At 42.1% G+C, this 15,250-nt stretch overlaps 1 protein-coding gene across 1 annotated transcript in view; it reads right to left on the bottom strand.

The window, feature by feature from the left end:
- Positions 1–15,250, bottom strand: part of RASEF (RAS and EF-hand domain containing) — a 76,331-nt gene that overhangs the window by 10,593 nt on the left and 50,488 nt on the right. The window contains exons 9-15 of the mRNA XM_012779836.2: positions 14,469–14,557; positions 11,427–11,664; positions 10,984–11,121; positions 10,720–10,867; positions 8,527–8,608; positions 7,287–7,401; positions 1,887–2,006 (exon numbers count right to left, since the gene is read on the bottom strand). Coding sequence (XP_012635290.2) covers positions 1,887–2,006; positions 7,287–7,401; positions 8,527–8,608; positions 10,720–10,867; positions 10,984–11,121; positions 11,427–11,664; positions 14,469–14,557 — 930 coding nt within the window. The remainder of the gene's footprint in view (positions 1–1,886; positions 2,007–7,286; positions 7,402–8,526; positions 8,609–10,719; positions 10,868–10,983; positions 11,122–11,426; positions 11,665–14,468; positions 14,558–15,250) is intronic.

The following is a 15,250-nucleotide window of genomic DNA, read 5'->3' as shown; positions in this document are numbered from 1 at the left end:
ATATGATAATCGATCATGTCACTCTCCCACTTCAAACCCTTCAATGCCTCCCATTGCTTTTCAGGTAACGTGCAAATGCTTTTCTGTGGCCAATAAGGCCCAGCTTGACGTGGCTCTGGCCAGGCTCCCAGCCCACCTCCCTCCGCCTCCTCCCCCTCAGTCACGAAGCTCCAGTCACCCAAGCCTTTCCCCAGAGTCTCTGTTCCCCCAGTGTCCCCAATCCCCTCCCACCGCAGGACCTTTGCACTTGCTCTTCCCCATTACTTAGGATCACCTTCACCCCCTCCACCCCCACGCCAGTCTGACTCCTACCTACTTTTTGAATTTTTAAGATAATCCTTCCTTGAAGTTACAATTAAGTCTTCTCTAACCCTGAAAAGTCTGTTAGGATTTCCTATCATAAAACCTCTGTATTCTTCCTGCATAGCACTTGCCACAACTGTAACTGCTCAAGTTATTCTTGTGCGTTGCTATCTGATAAGCAGGAAACCTTTTCTTTTACTGAAGAACTGAGTGTGCCGTGGGGCCTGCGTTAGACAGTCCTGCGTAGGACAAGGTGAGGCTACGACACCTGCTCTGAAGCAGGGACAGCGAGAAGAGCCAGACATCAGGGAGAGACTCCACGAGCCCCCAAAGCCACAGAAAATCTACAGAAATCGCACAGCAAATGTTTTCTCTGGTAGAAAGAGCACTGAGGGTACTGCTGCTGGCTTCTATCTCCAGGAAGTTATGGAGTGATACAGAGACTGCACCTGAGGATAAAGATGCAGAAAGGTAGAAGTCATGAGATGCATAAGGAAGCAGACCTTGGGAACGCTGAGAAATCACGGAGAGGGAATACAACTGGCAGGTGGCCAAGAACGGCTGCTCCAGGGGGCTGCGTGGGACGGTCTGGTACGTGGCTTACAGGGGCTTAACATCTGTCTCCCCCAGACAGAAAACTACGCAAGGCCAAGGAACGTCTGCTTTGTCCTCTGCTTTGCCCAGCACATAATAAAGTGTTTGTCGTCACTTGGGGGATACAAGTAAATTTCACCGCCTAGTTTTGACGCTGATCGCATTTGGTTTGCAGTTCTCAAATTTAAAACACAGAAAGATTTTTCTCATTTACAGTAGTAACATTGAAACTTCTTTTTAAAGTTCACATGCTACAGAGTAGTCCTTTCCTGGTGCTGACGGCGACAACAACCTCAACGTCCAAGCGGACTGCCACAGTGTGAACTTATTTGGTCCCACGTGCCTCTGGCTCCTTGTGCAGGTCAGACACGTCTTAAGAGGGCCACGTAGCATTCTGGCAAGATGACAGATGACAGTAATGGGAAAATAAACACTGTCTATGGTCATATTCTGAATAAGAATGTGTTTGTTCCTGTATACAAATCCATGACCCAAAATAATTATTTAGACTACTCCAACTAGGCACAAAGAAGTCTTCAATTCCCTTCCACCCAGGTGAGACACTGCACCATCTCCTGTCCCTTGGCATCTAACCCTCGGGGACCAAGCCCATCTTTTCGAAGCAGGACACCCATTCTTTACTTGGATTCCAGGACTGGAGGGGATTCCAGGAACTCGGTGAGAGTCGGGAGGTAGAAGATGAGTTTATTTTGACTCTTTTTTGTCAGTGATACTTAGTGGGGGAAAATTATCATGTGATCATTTTACCTTCATGGGGCGTTGAATCCTCAGCATAATTACTTACACTCAAGAAACGGGGTGAATCATTGAGTCCTACCTGTGTAGGAAGGACTGATACCCCATCAAACAGGGTGGAGGTTTATCAAAGAACCTCCCAAGAAAAAGTTAGACACAAGTGGAAGGCTACAGACTCTGAACCCATAAGACCCCTACATTCTCTTCCAATATAGACCCACATTCAGTCTTACCATGGCCAATTTTTCTCCAAAGAATCCTGGGACACATTTTTGTCCCTCTGCAGTAGCAGCATCACGAAGATCAGCCTTGTTTCCTACCAGCATGATAGGAATAGACGCAGGGCTTGCATCCTACCATGAAGAAAAAAAAAAAAAAAAAAGAGCAAACATCAAACACTGGACAAACTATGATGACGGTAACAACTGCAGCAGCAGCTACCGTGTTCCCACTGCCCCTTGTGTGCCAAACGATGTACAGACGGTATCTTTAAACCTCAAAGTCTCTCTCAAAATAGCCATACTTTTTCCCAATGACAGGTGAGAAAACTGAAATTCAGAGTGGTATTAAGAATGTGTAAGTGCCACGGCCTAGGTCTAAACTAACTCCATAATCCTTCCTACCCTACAACGCTCCACCCTTAGCTTAATGAAGAAGGTAAAAGGCACTGGGATTAATCAGTTCTGCAGCAAAGTAGACATACACCTGCTAATTTCTTATCTCCAGCACACAGAGCACTACAAACCAATACAAACTCAAGAGGCATGGCCACTGAACGACATTTGGCTGTGGTGCCCATATAATTTTCTACAACTCTCATGTCGAACAATGGTGATTACAAGTCAAGTTCGCTGTCTCAGGTACAAAACACACAAGTCATTCTTCAGTTATAATGGGACAAAAGCAGAGTTTGAAAGTTCCATATTCACTGTTCTCTGATTTACAATAAAAGCAAGCAAAACACGAAAGTCCTGAAGGTCAACATTTTTCTTATAAAGAGCCAATTATGAATCATTCAAAGTAACAGATTCTGAGGATGACGCTTCCACATCAGCCAAGTGTCACAGTGGAGCCCCTGGCACGTGAGGTATGAGTGGCAGAGCTGAGTCTGAGACCCGCCCGCCCACCAGCTGGACACTCGCTACCATGTGAAGAAGTCAGGCAAGTCTTGGCCAGGTTTCTGCCTCAGTCTCCCTATCTGTAAAAGGAAGGGCTTAAAGAGGACGCAGCCCACCTCAGCAGGCTATGACAAGAGTCAAAGAAGATAACCCGACCAAGCACAGGGTTCTGGGTCCTCAACAAGAGACGCGGCAGCCCTGGCAAACACACATGGAAATTACTCCTGGCCGTGACTCGAGTGGGCGCTCGTTTGGTTTGGTGCCGTACCTAACACAGGATCAAGAAATAAGCTTTAAAATGAAATCGCGGTTGACTTCCCTTCTCTTCAGACAACTTTCCTTTGACTCAAGGCACCAGAGGGCAATAACAGCAAAGGGGAGACGGGAACGGAAGGCCCTCCCTGACATGCACTGCTCCGCCCATTCACGTGCTCTTAATTAATTGTGTTTCTTGGTGATTGCCTCAGGGGGCACTATTTGGAAGTTGTTGGTCAAATATTCATTTAAGTAAGCTAAGAACGTGGACAGCTAAATGACCTCCCAATGTTATACAAGTAACTATTGGTGCATCCTGCAAGTCCTGACTCAGGTATCTTTGCAGTGAGGCCACCTTGATCACATCAACGAGAACTGCGGCCCACGTTCCCATTGTGAGGCCTTTTAACCTGCTCTCTTTTGCTTCTATAACATCATCACCTTCTAGCATGTTCTTTCTTTTTTTTCTGTTTGTTGCGTTTCATATGTCTGCCTCCGACCTACCCCAAACTCCCCAGAATACAAGCTCCACAAGGACAGGGCTTTGTTTTATTAACAGATATATCCCAAGAACCTGGTATAGTTCAGGGACACAGAGCAGATGATCAAAAAATGTTTCTGAAAGTATAAAAGTCAGGAAGAGATTTCATATCCCAAGTAGCCCCACCCAGCTTTTATGCAGATATTTGATCAATAAGTTTTTCATGACAGGTAAATAAATGGCCAAGATTTTATTTTATCCATAATTCCACTGTAAGATTTTGTAACCCTGTGGTTTTCTACCAAAGGGTATCAATTGTCAATTCAGAGGGTCCATTCCCCACTGAGTCCACTGCTTCTCAAACCCTACAGCCTATTCTGTGACAACATTCATCTCTGCCCGTATTTATGGTGGCCATATAAATTCTGCCTCTAAAATACAAATTAAAACTACAATGACATAAAACCTTATCCCTGTCAAAATGGTCATTATTATTTTTGTGTGTAGAAGAAACTATTTATTTATTTATTTCATTTCATTTCAAAATCCCAAGGGGGTCCAAATGTTTTTGTTACATGGCTTGAAATGTGCCCATTATCCTAATAGTGTCCACTGTACCTGTTAGATGGGCTTTTTCCCCTCCCCATCTCCCCTCTGTCCCCTTCTTGATTTCCAATGACTTTTACTTCCCTCTATGCGCTTGTATGCCCATTGGTTACTTCCAATTTATTAGAGAGTACATGTGGTGTTTGTTTTTCCACAAAATGGCCATTATTAAAAAGTCAAAAAAACGACAGATGTTGGCATGGATATGGTGAAAAAGGAACACATCCACTGCTGGTGGGACTGCAAACCAGTACAACCTCTAAGGAAAACAGTACGGAGATTCCTGAAAGAACTAAATGTAGACCTACCATTCAATCCAGCAATCCCACTACTGTCTACCCAAAGGAAAAGAAGTCGTTTTATCAAAAACACATGCACCCAAATGTTTATCACAGCACCATTCACAATTGCAGAGACACAGAATCAACATAAGTGCCCATCAATTCATGAGTGAATAAAGAAAATGTGGTGTGTATATATATATATATATATATACACCATGGAGTACTACTCAGCCATAAAAAGGAATGAAATAATGTCTTTTGCAGCAACTTGGATGGAACTAGAGTCCATTATTCTAAGTAACGTGTCTCAGGAATGGAAAAATAAATACTCTGTATTCTCGCCAATGAGGAGGAGCTAAACAATGGGCACACATGGGCACAAAGAGACACAAAGCACAATGGAAACCAAGAAGGGGATGGATAAAAACTTACCTATTGGGTACAATGAACACTGCCCAGGTGATAAGCACACTGAAAGCCCTGACTTCTGCATTTATACAGTGTACCCATGTAACAAAACATGTGTACGCACTTAATTATTTTGAAATAAAATAAACAAAAACAAAAATAACTCTAAATTAATTAATTGTCCCTCTAGGACAATTCAATGTTCAAATTAGCAACAGTGAACCATGAAGAAGCTTCATTGCACCCATTGTTTTTCCTAAGGTGAAAGTCGAATACCACATGGTATCTAATTTTTCCCCAAAAACAAATTTAAGAGTTCATCATGGTACGTATAGTTTTCATCCTTCTCAGCCCCTATGAAAAGGATGGCTGAAAATGCTGCCCAGCACATGCAAGAAATGATAGTGGTGAGCCACGCTACTTATAGGCCATTCCACAGGCTAGCCTTGCCTTTGGTGCCTCCTTTTCTTGATTAGAAAGATTTTTCTGAAAGATTTAAAGCGAAGATGAAGGTCCAAACTGTCAACAGTAAAATGTTTGCCTGCAGATTCTAAATACACATGTGTATATGAGTATACGAGGTGCGTATGAGTTAAATGGGATTATCTGCTACTCTCTGGGCCCACTGTTGTATCCCAGGGAGCTCCAGTTGCCCCTTTGAGTAGCTGCCACTTCTCTATGCACTGGCTGCCTCTGGGAATTCCTTTCTGGGCACCAAAGGCTTCTTCTAGGTATCTACTGCCCACTAGGGTGCTTCATCAAAGTAGCAACCGGTGCTGGATCAGGAAGTCTGATACTGACATGGAAAACATAAGGCGCTGGGACACGGCCACTTGCTGCCTCCCTGTCACTCCGCATCTCCGCGGGCCAGCGCTGGGTGTGGCCAGTTGGAGGGCACGCTGCTGGGGCTGGCCCTGCAGCAGAGAGCCGCCTGGGGCCCTGCGTTCGGAAATGCCCCCAGGCCCACGTGCCGCTGCTTGTTTTCAGCCACGCTACTTGCGTGATCCTGATTGGGTAATTTTCAAATCCCACTGTTTTTGATTGGATGTTAAAGCTTGTTGTTGATTGGATGTTAAAGCTTGATGTTGATTGGATGCTTTTTGAGCCCTACCAAGGGTATAAAAGCAGAAGAACAAGGAAGGGGGGCAGAAGGGTCAGAAGATGGGAAGACACGAAGAGAGCTGTAACACTAGGTGTGCTGAGCCTGCTGTGGAAGAATAAAGGCTGTTCTCCAGACTCTTCGTGTGCCGCTCGGTTCCTTCCCCGGTCAAGAGCTGTAACACTAGCTGTACACATAGCCACAACAATATGAGCCCCCACTCTACTTCAAATTACTAAATAAAAATAAGCAAGTGCCATATATTTTCTATGCCTCAGTTTCCCATAAAAAGTGAGAATAATGTTTCTTACTTCCTTTCTCAGGTGTTAGAGATGAACATATCACGTGGAAAATTTTCTGAAGTAAAAATGTTACCTAAATGTGAACACGCCTTCATTGCATTTATAATCACTTTAAGTCATGATGTTTCGGTAGGAAAAAAGTGCATATTTATTTACCATTGTGCAATTCTTATTGCCATTGCAATCAGTCGTTTCTCACGTTACTTCTTTGGTTAGAAAGAGAACATTAATGCCAGAGGCTAACTTGACAGCAGACAGCAACTGGTTCTCTGTTTAGCCACTAATGCAATTCAATGCCTGTTTAAAGTTAAAGATAATACACTTACTTGAAAAGCTGTATTAGTCACTAGTTTCTTTTTCAAGAGAGTGCGCTGAACCATAGCTTGAAGTGTAGTGTTATGTCGATTGGTAACTGCTGACAGCACCCTAAATGTGGCCAAAGTCATTTCCTACTTTCAAAAATTATTTACCATGAAACCAGAGGATATGAAAGCTCCTCAAATGAAAGACACTATCCCATTTAACCAAAGACAGCACAAGACTCTGCCCTACATGTTTAAAATACCAACTGATATGTCAGGAGTGCCCTGAGATGTCTAAACACCCTAAACCACAGCCAGAATGAGGCTGAGAAGACAGCTGCCACAGAGCGTGGCCTTCAGCACGTGCTCACATCCAGGTGGCGTTTCGCCTATACTCACACACGCAGACGCCCCTACACACAACCAACCACACTACACACCCAACCCACCACCTCCCTGTTTGTAAGAGCTTCTTCTTCTTAGCTTGCCTGAACTGTGATTTGTTTACATGGGGTTCTGATTTTACCTGTACAAAAACCTGGAAGTTTTATTCCCAGAAGTTCCCTTTGGTCGTGCCCTTGGCTTCGGGGAAACTTGCCCAACTCCGAAGACCAGGCTGCCAGTTCTGCCTCTAGCATCCAGTTCTTCCTGATAAGAGAAGCCACTGGCTCAATGGCTTCTAATCAAGTCCACTCAGACAAAGAAGAGCAACAGCATTTTCCAAGACGGCCTATAAATCTCTCGTGCAGTTTTCTGTTTCTCCATTTTGATTTCTTACCTCAATCATATCCACCCATTCTCGTACGTTCAGGAAGCTCTTCTCACATGTAACGTCATACAGTAGCAAAACACCATCTGCTCTTCTGAAGTAGGACTTGGCAATACTTCTGAATCTGAGAAAGGGAAACGTACTTAATCAGTCATTTTGTGCTGCCTCAGCCTTCTTCTCTTTTATGCTCATTTTTTTTTCTCATCTTCTAAAATCAGCCCCAGTTGAGAAGAATCTAACTATAACATATTACTGTGAAATGGCCATCTCCAAGGCCTCGAATGCCTCAGTGAAAGGGGAAAGGATGAGAATCTGGGTGACTGATTTAGAAAAGCCATTCATTTTACCTGCCAAACAATCCCAAGAATGTCTACCCACCCCAAAGCATAACCAGGGCAAGGTTGAGAGCGCCATTTTTAAAACTCCCAACCTCAGCAACAAACTACCAGAACACCCATGAGGGATGCAGGCAGAGGAGGATAGGAGGTAGTCACTGGAGAAAAACTATTTGGGGGTCGTGGGTAGGGAGCGTTGCACATGCGTGGAAGAACTGACAACGCAGACCACCACAGCACGCCAGAGCTTAACTCACTTGGGGGTGGGAGGATTCATGGGGAAACATACACCTCAACGCACACATCCAATCTCTAAACCAAGTTCGATATCGTGTAAGTATTTTAAATAGGACCATGTCAACCACAGATCTCAGCATGCTAAACAGTGCCTGAGACAGAGGCAGGTACCCCACTCTCACTTGTTGAACAATTGAATAGGTTCTATCCCCATACTTAGACAATATTAAAACCCATACTTAATGCTCTGGTTATCGGCAATGGATGCAAGATGAGTTACCATCAGCAGATGTGCAACTGCTACTTAGTTTGTACCTCTCCCTTGAACCAAGGAGAGAGGTGACTGGTCCTCTTGTCCATCATTTATTGTCCCACAACCAAGCAGCTCCTTACGCTGTCGGTGCGTCGGGGAGTGTTCTGCCTCTCTCGTTAGGAAAGGGCACTCTCTTCGTCCCTACCGAACATCAGCTCAAAGGAAGCTTAAAGACCCTTTTCTCATACAACCCACAGATAAATGAAAGCACAGAGGATGCGGGAAAACATAAGCATTCTTAAAATAATTACCTGTATAATCATAAAGCATGTTTTAATTTTATGAGTATAAAGAGCATCAACTCCCCAACAAGGCTTGCCTATGCAAACCCAAGCAGAGCTCAAATGTGACGGAAAGTACTTACCTCTCCTGACCAGCCGTGTCCCAGAGCTGCAGAACTGTTCGCTCTCCATCGACGATGAGGGTTTTCATTTGGAAATCGACTCCTGAGAAAGAACACGAGAGTGGAGAACACGATGTAAGCGATTCCATTGGCTTTTTACTTTCAAGCCCTATTTAGATGAGGCAAAAGCCAATAAGCCCAAGCTCAGTGAGGTAGAAAGGAATGAACACGGCCTTTAAGGAGAGTGACCTTCAAGTACTAATTATAAGTCAGACCACACATGCGCGTGCAGACGCACCATTTGCAAGTTGGCTGACGTGGGGAAGGATTTAATCTACAGGCAAAGGAACAATCTATGTTCTATTTTCTCAGATGATTAGCTGAAGTTAGTCATATTTGTGTGTAAGTGTGCATAAATGTGTGTATGAGTGGACATGCATCAATGTGCATGTGTATGTGTATATGTATACACAAGCTCCAGCCATATATGAAAAAGTATCCAGCCATATAATATGAAAAAGTATCCAGCCATATAATATGAAAAAGAGAGACATTTATTGAATTAAATACAAGATACAAGAAACACTGTACATAGGACAATGACACCTCAGTCCCCTTCAAAGTAGGCACCTTGGGGACTTCACACAGTTCTCTCAGCATCTCTTAACCTAACACGAACACGTTATTCAACATTCTCAGGTGTTCTGCCTGTTGCAGGCCTTCTAGAACATGGATCACTTTCAACATATTCTTCTCCATCTTTCAAGTGTTTGTACCACACTTTTATCCGAGCTGCACTCATTGCATCATCCCCAAAAGCCTTCTGAATCATCCGAATAGTTTCCGCGGAGGAATGTTCAAGCTTAACGCCAAATTTGATGCAGACTCATTGCTCTACTCACTCAGTCATTTCAGGAGTCTCATGCTCTACCTACTGAGCTAGCCAGGTGACTGCCTCACTCAGTCATTTTAAATGCAAGGGCCACACGGTACACGTGCTCACTCAACGGCATCTAGCGCCCCACTGACTAGTACAGTGAAGGTGTCACTGTTCACACATGTGCATTACAGTGTACTCTCCTTGGCTGCCTGGTTACATCAATGTTGGGCAAATCATTCTCATTATATTAACGATGGCTGGATGCTTTCTGGACAGACCTCATATATGTGTTTGCACATATATGTGTTATGAGTATATGTATGTGTATAGATATGCACCTGTAGGTATGTGTGTCTGTGTATATGTAGAAATATACGTGTATGTGTATATGTTTATATGTATAAATAAATGTGTGTCTATATACACACATACACAGTCACACACACACACACACACATTTTGGTCTCCAGCAACCTAACAAAATATTCTAGTCTTTTATGAATCAATCAGAAGTAAACTTTCAGCTTTGTTATCTTGAAGAGTGTATCAGAAAACCATAAATTTACAAAGGCGCCCATTGTGGAGAGGGCAATCAATTGTTTCAACATTTCTGGTTATCCAAGTAAGAACACTTTAGAGGAAGAGGAAAAATAAATGATAATTTGCATATCTTCAACTCCTTTTACTGATTATTATGCAAATGGGGAAATCAGGGTGCTACGTATTCTGCTGTTCTGTTGTGAAGGTGGGAAGGGAGCATACATCTGGCTATTTTGAGCACAATGACAAACTGGCCATCAATGTTGTCACTTTAGCAACATCAAATGACACCTTATCAGAAAGGCTTTCCCTAGTCGCCGCACGTAAAACTGCAACTCTTCCCCAAATCCCATTTTATTAAATTTGCTCTTTGTCCATTTTTCTCCATTGAGATGTAAATTCCTTGCAGGCTGGGATTTCATTGGCTTTCATTGTTCATCCTTAGCACCTACAATAGTATTTAGCTTTTAGCAGGACTTAGGAAATATATGCTGAATAGATGAATCTGACATCTCAGGCTCTAAACTTGGTTCATTTAAATCCCACTGGCTAAGCAGATAGCTCTGTCCTTTGTCAGTCTCCTTTTCCGACAGCCAAGCCTTAGCCAAAGCAGAGAAGGACCACTGGATAGTCAACGAGATACACATGCACACACACACCCCTACAAACATGTTTGTACATACAGAGAGAAAGAGATCTGTATATCTGTGTATCTGGTATATAATCTCAAAGGGGGAAAAAAATCAAGCTAAGGAAGGTCATTTTCCCGTTAATAACTGACGTAGGAGCCATACCCAGGGTGGCGCTTGTATTTCCTCGAAATTCATTCTTACAAAGTCTCATGAGGAAACTAGACTTCCCCACTGCTGCATCCCCAGCAAGCACGATCTTGTACGCCTTCTGCGAGCTGGAAGATTTATGGTTCTCATCCACTAGGTCTGTCTGGGGGGAAAAAGTAACAGTGGGTGATAAAGGTAGTGCCAGTTTCCTCCTAAGAAGTAAGACGGCACAGAAAATCATCAGTGTTCATGAATAAGAGTGTCTCAGAAACTACCTACCTGGGGGGAAAGAGCCGAGATGGGCTTTCTTGATGAACTGACAACGCTGCCTTCACTAACAGAGCCTCGGGGCTTCCAGTCTAAGACGGAAGCCACCCCTTCCGAACCATAAGTCTCTTCATCCCTTATATCAGGAACCTATTTTTAAAACAAAAAAGACAGCAGTTAAAAAACAAAGTCTCTCATTAGACATACACATCATGGATGAAAGAGAAGAAAAATATGCAGCTAAATCTACAATTGATGCTGTTCTGGAAAAGAGTGACCCTGAAGGACAATCCATGAGACTTTCTCTCTAACTTGGTGGAGGGAAAAACATTCTTCTGGGTATGCTTCATATGTATGACCTTCAAAATGGATTTCCATGACAGATGAAGGGCAAATATGGTGATAGATTTCATTCAGAGGCCATGCCTGGGAAAGCAGTGGCTTCTGGGGCTTACATCTGTGTCTGAAGCATCACCCCCAAAGCTCTCCTGAGCCCCGTGTGTCCTCTGGAATCCCCTCTGGAGCTTGTTGTATTCCACCTCCGAGTCATACTCGTTGGAATCTCTCAGGGTGGACAAGCCGCTGTCGAAGCAGCTCTCGGGCAGGCTGTCAACTTCACAATTCATCCTCTGCATGGGATCACAGAGGGCCAGGGAGTCGCAGTCCTCATCCACGTAGGAAGATCGAAATGACCTGGTGATAGAGGAGACCGCTTTACCCGAGGGTTGGCAATGCTAAAGAATGCACAGGCCATAGACCACACGCCATTACACGGAATCGAGGAGACCGACATTCTCACTTTTGCCAAGAGCCACGATGTGGTTCGTGATTAAGTTTCAGGGGAAACAACATGTTCAAAGCAGCATCGGTTCACTCTGTGCAACAATCAAGATAAAGACCCTCAAATCGAACATTTGATAAATGAAGCTATTTTTTTTTTTTTAAATCACCTTCTTTATTTCCAGATACAAAAAAGAATCAACATGCCCAAGACATAATGCAATCCCAAGTTGTACGAATAAAAATGTACATAGACCATGCGAGCCTTTTTACTCTAATGTGGTCAGACCACATTCTGAACAGTGTGTCCATTTCCGGATAACGTCTCTACTTAAAAGGGATGCTGGGAACCCAAGCGGGAAAGGCAAGCACAATAATGTGGGACTCAAACCCCTCAGATGTGAGGAACAGTGCAGCACACTCAACTTCAGTCTTAACGGTTTCTCTCTTCAAATACTTGAAGAGCTGAAACGTGAAGAAGAATATATCCTCTCAGGTTGCACAAGACAAAATCAGGTAAACTTTTCTGGGAGTCCTATTACTAATCAGCATGTTGAAAGGTGAAAGGCAACTAGAAATACGTGGTCCCAGGATGTGTGGTCCGACGTATGAGATGAGGACTCTTGCCAGTAAATGTCGACACATAGTCTAGAAACACCCCTATAGGAGACGTTTCATAGGGAGATCCCTCAGATAAAGGCTAGAATTCCTGACTTGATGGATTTTTCCATTTGTGAAACCCTAAGATTTTACAAGTGAGGAAAAAAATTAACATCTTACTCTATGTTGCTCAAATACTAAGTCTTTATTTAGAGGCAGAAATTTCATACCATATATCAATTTATACAGCTAGCTAAATGTGTGTGTGTGTGTGTAAATATATTTTTGTTGTTTCATTATTTAAGAAAATCTCCTTCTGAAACATTTTAAGTCAATCTGTAAGGTATATGAGAAAACTATTATAATATGAAAATTATTTCTGTCTTCATTATTGGTCAGAATTCTTTAAAAAAAAAAAAACCTCTTTGTATTTTTGATAAGGGGCAAAGAAGTGAAATCCCAAATTGAGGGATCACCTCCATGAATATCTATCTAGACTGTGAATTAAAATGATAGGTACAGGTCAAACTTTCTCAAACTCACCTGAAACATATCCTTTTCAAAGTAAACCATTTTTCCCTGCTCTAGGAATGTTTTCATTACAACTATGTAAAAATATAAAACACGTTATATTTTTGGTTAGAGTTCTTATGAAAAATACAAAGCCAAATCGATAAATAAAATCAACCAAAATTTGATTATAAATAAAAATTTACAAGTTAAAATCAAATAAGCCATAAAAACAATAAAATTAAATGTGCAACATGCTTTTATTAAGCTTCCCATATCAGCATCAAGAAGAAAACAAATGTTAACAACTTATATCAAATTAATCACCCCACAGAAAGAACATCAGTCCAGGCCACAGTGGCCTCCAGTTCCAGTTCAAAATGAGCACATGAGTGCTATGTTCTTGTCACTTGCAGGGGCCAGTGATGTGAAGACTTTGTCCCTTAGAACCTTCTGCTGGGAAGTTTTTAGTTCAGTACCTATGAATTTTATTTATGGTGTTTATTCTTCAAAATGAATCATGGTAAAATTTCTGAAATTATTTTCGGTTATATACCATTCCCCGTATTTGCTCAGAATTGATCTTAATTAAATATTAGCCAAGAAAAAAAGGCATCACACCTACACGTTTAAAGAAATCTATATTTCTCAATGACAGAACAGTCAACTGCCTATCAGTAAGCCATTAAAATGTATTATATAGCAAATCAATGAAAAATAAAAACATTTTACACCTGGATATAATTTTCTTAGAAATGGTCGCCAATAAGCCTTGGTAACAAGCCTTCCTGGGATGGCATCTTGACTATTTGCTATCATCAGGATATTAAGTACATCATTCTTTTTTACCAAAAGCACTCAAATGAAAAGGGGATGAACACCAATCAGAAAGTTACAAAGCCATGGAGAGCTGGAAACCTTTAGTTGATGCCTTTACTTTCACTTCCAAATTTTGACATACTACAAAATTAACTTTTTAATTAGCAACACTGGACATATGTGTATATACACACATATACACACATGTAATCCTTAAGTGTTTATTACTAGGTCTAAATAACAGGCTCCATATTTTAGTTCATTTGTTTAAACACAGGGCTAAATTTTAACTTTTGGTAAGCCTCTGTGACTCCTTCAATACAGTAGCTTATAAACATCTACTAGCCGTACTGCCATTTGTTTTGAAAGTTTCCCTTTCCTGCAACTAGCTCACGCAATATTATGCTGGGCTATTAAACATTTACAGATCATGCCAACAGTCTCAACGTCATATGCCACATACACTGCAACATCATATACCACAACTCCATGGATTTCCCTGAAATTTCTCTTCCTGAGTCCACTTCTAAGAACCAAGATGTGATGTGAGGGGTAACTATGAGCATACATAAAACAAAGTCGTAACATCTTAAGGAAATAACGTTGCCCTTCCTGAAACATTTTTACTTTTAGTTTTTACATGGTGTGCATTTCAGAACTTCAAAATAAGATCACAGAAATTAGTGACCAAAATACACTCTATTATTTTCATTCACCTCTAAGAAAATTTACTTTCCTTTTAACTTTGATCCAGAAGTCAAATTAAAAGCAAGCAGGTGTTAACATACCTGTCGTAGCCTGCAGTCTGAGGAGAATGACCGTTGAATTTGGGACTGCCTCTAGTAATTGTATTTCCTGGGGATGTATTATTTATGCGCTGTAATATATAAGTAATTATTTGTTAGGGACACACACACATTTGTTTTTAACTGCAGCACGCTATTTAACTTCGAATGTAACTAAAAGTTTAGTATGCTACAGGAGCAGATGCGAGCATGAAAATCAAGGGAAAATCTGCAACGAAGATAACTGACCACAGCACTCTCTCCCCTCCTGATCATATCTTAATTCCAGAGCCTACTGCATATTCCGTAAAGACGCACTCTGGCTCCCCAGTTTGCCAGGATCCTGCAACACCAACGTCCTTGGACTTAACCTCTTCCCAAACCATGGATTGGCTTAGTGACTGACTCTTCCATATCCAAATATGGCACTGGAATCTTAGGGTTGAAGCTGGTCACCCAAAAGTGGGATAAGAGGCTTTATGACAAATGCAGTTTCAAAATCGCATTCAAAATGCAGTCTTCAAAATGCCAAATGGCACTTAGCTTGTTTCTGCAGGAGGGTTTGAAATGCAAGGCCCCCTTCTGGTGATCTCACTGTCATAAAGAACACTCAGTGTGTCTAAACTCACCCCTCAGCCAGAGCCCCCTCTCCCTCTTCTCAACTGGGCAATATTTTATTTTTACCTCCATGGGATTTTCCACTTTTTCTTATATTGCTGCTATCTATCTGTGCACATCTTGACTTCCTACTACATTATAAACTCTCTCAGGGCAAAGCTGTCATC

The sequence above is a fragment of the Microcebus murinus genome, chromosome 12 (genome assembly GCF_040939455.1).
Source record: "Microcebus murinus isolate Inina chromosome 12, M.murinus_Inina_mat1.0, whole genome shotgun sequence".
NCBI lineage: Eukaryota > Metazoa > Chordata > Mammalia > Primates > Cheirogaleidae > Microcebus > Microcebus murinus.
The sequence above is the reverse complement of the archived record's forward strand: the minus strand, read 5'-3'. Positions and strand labels throughout refer to the sequence as shown.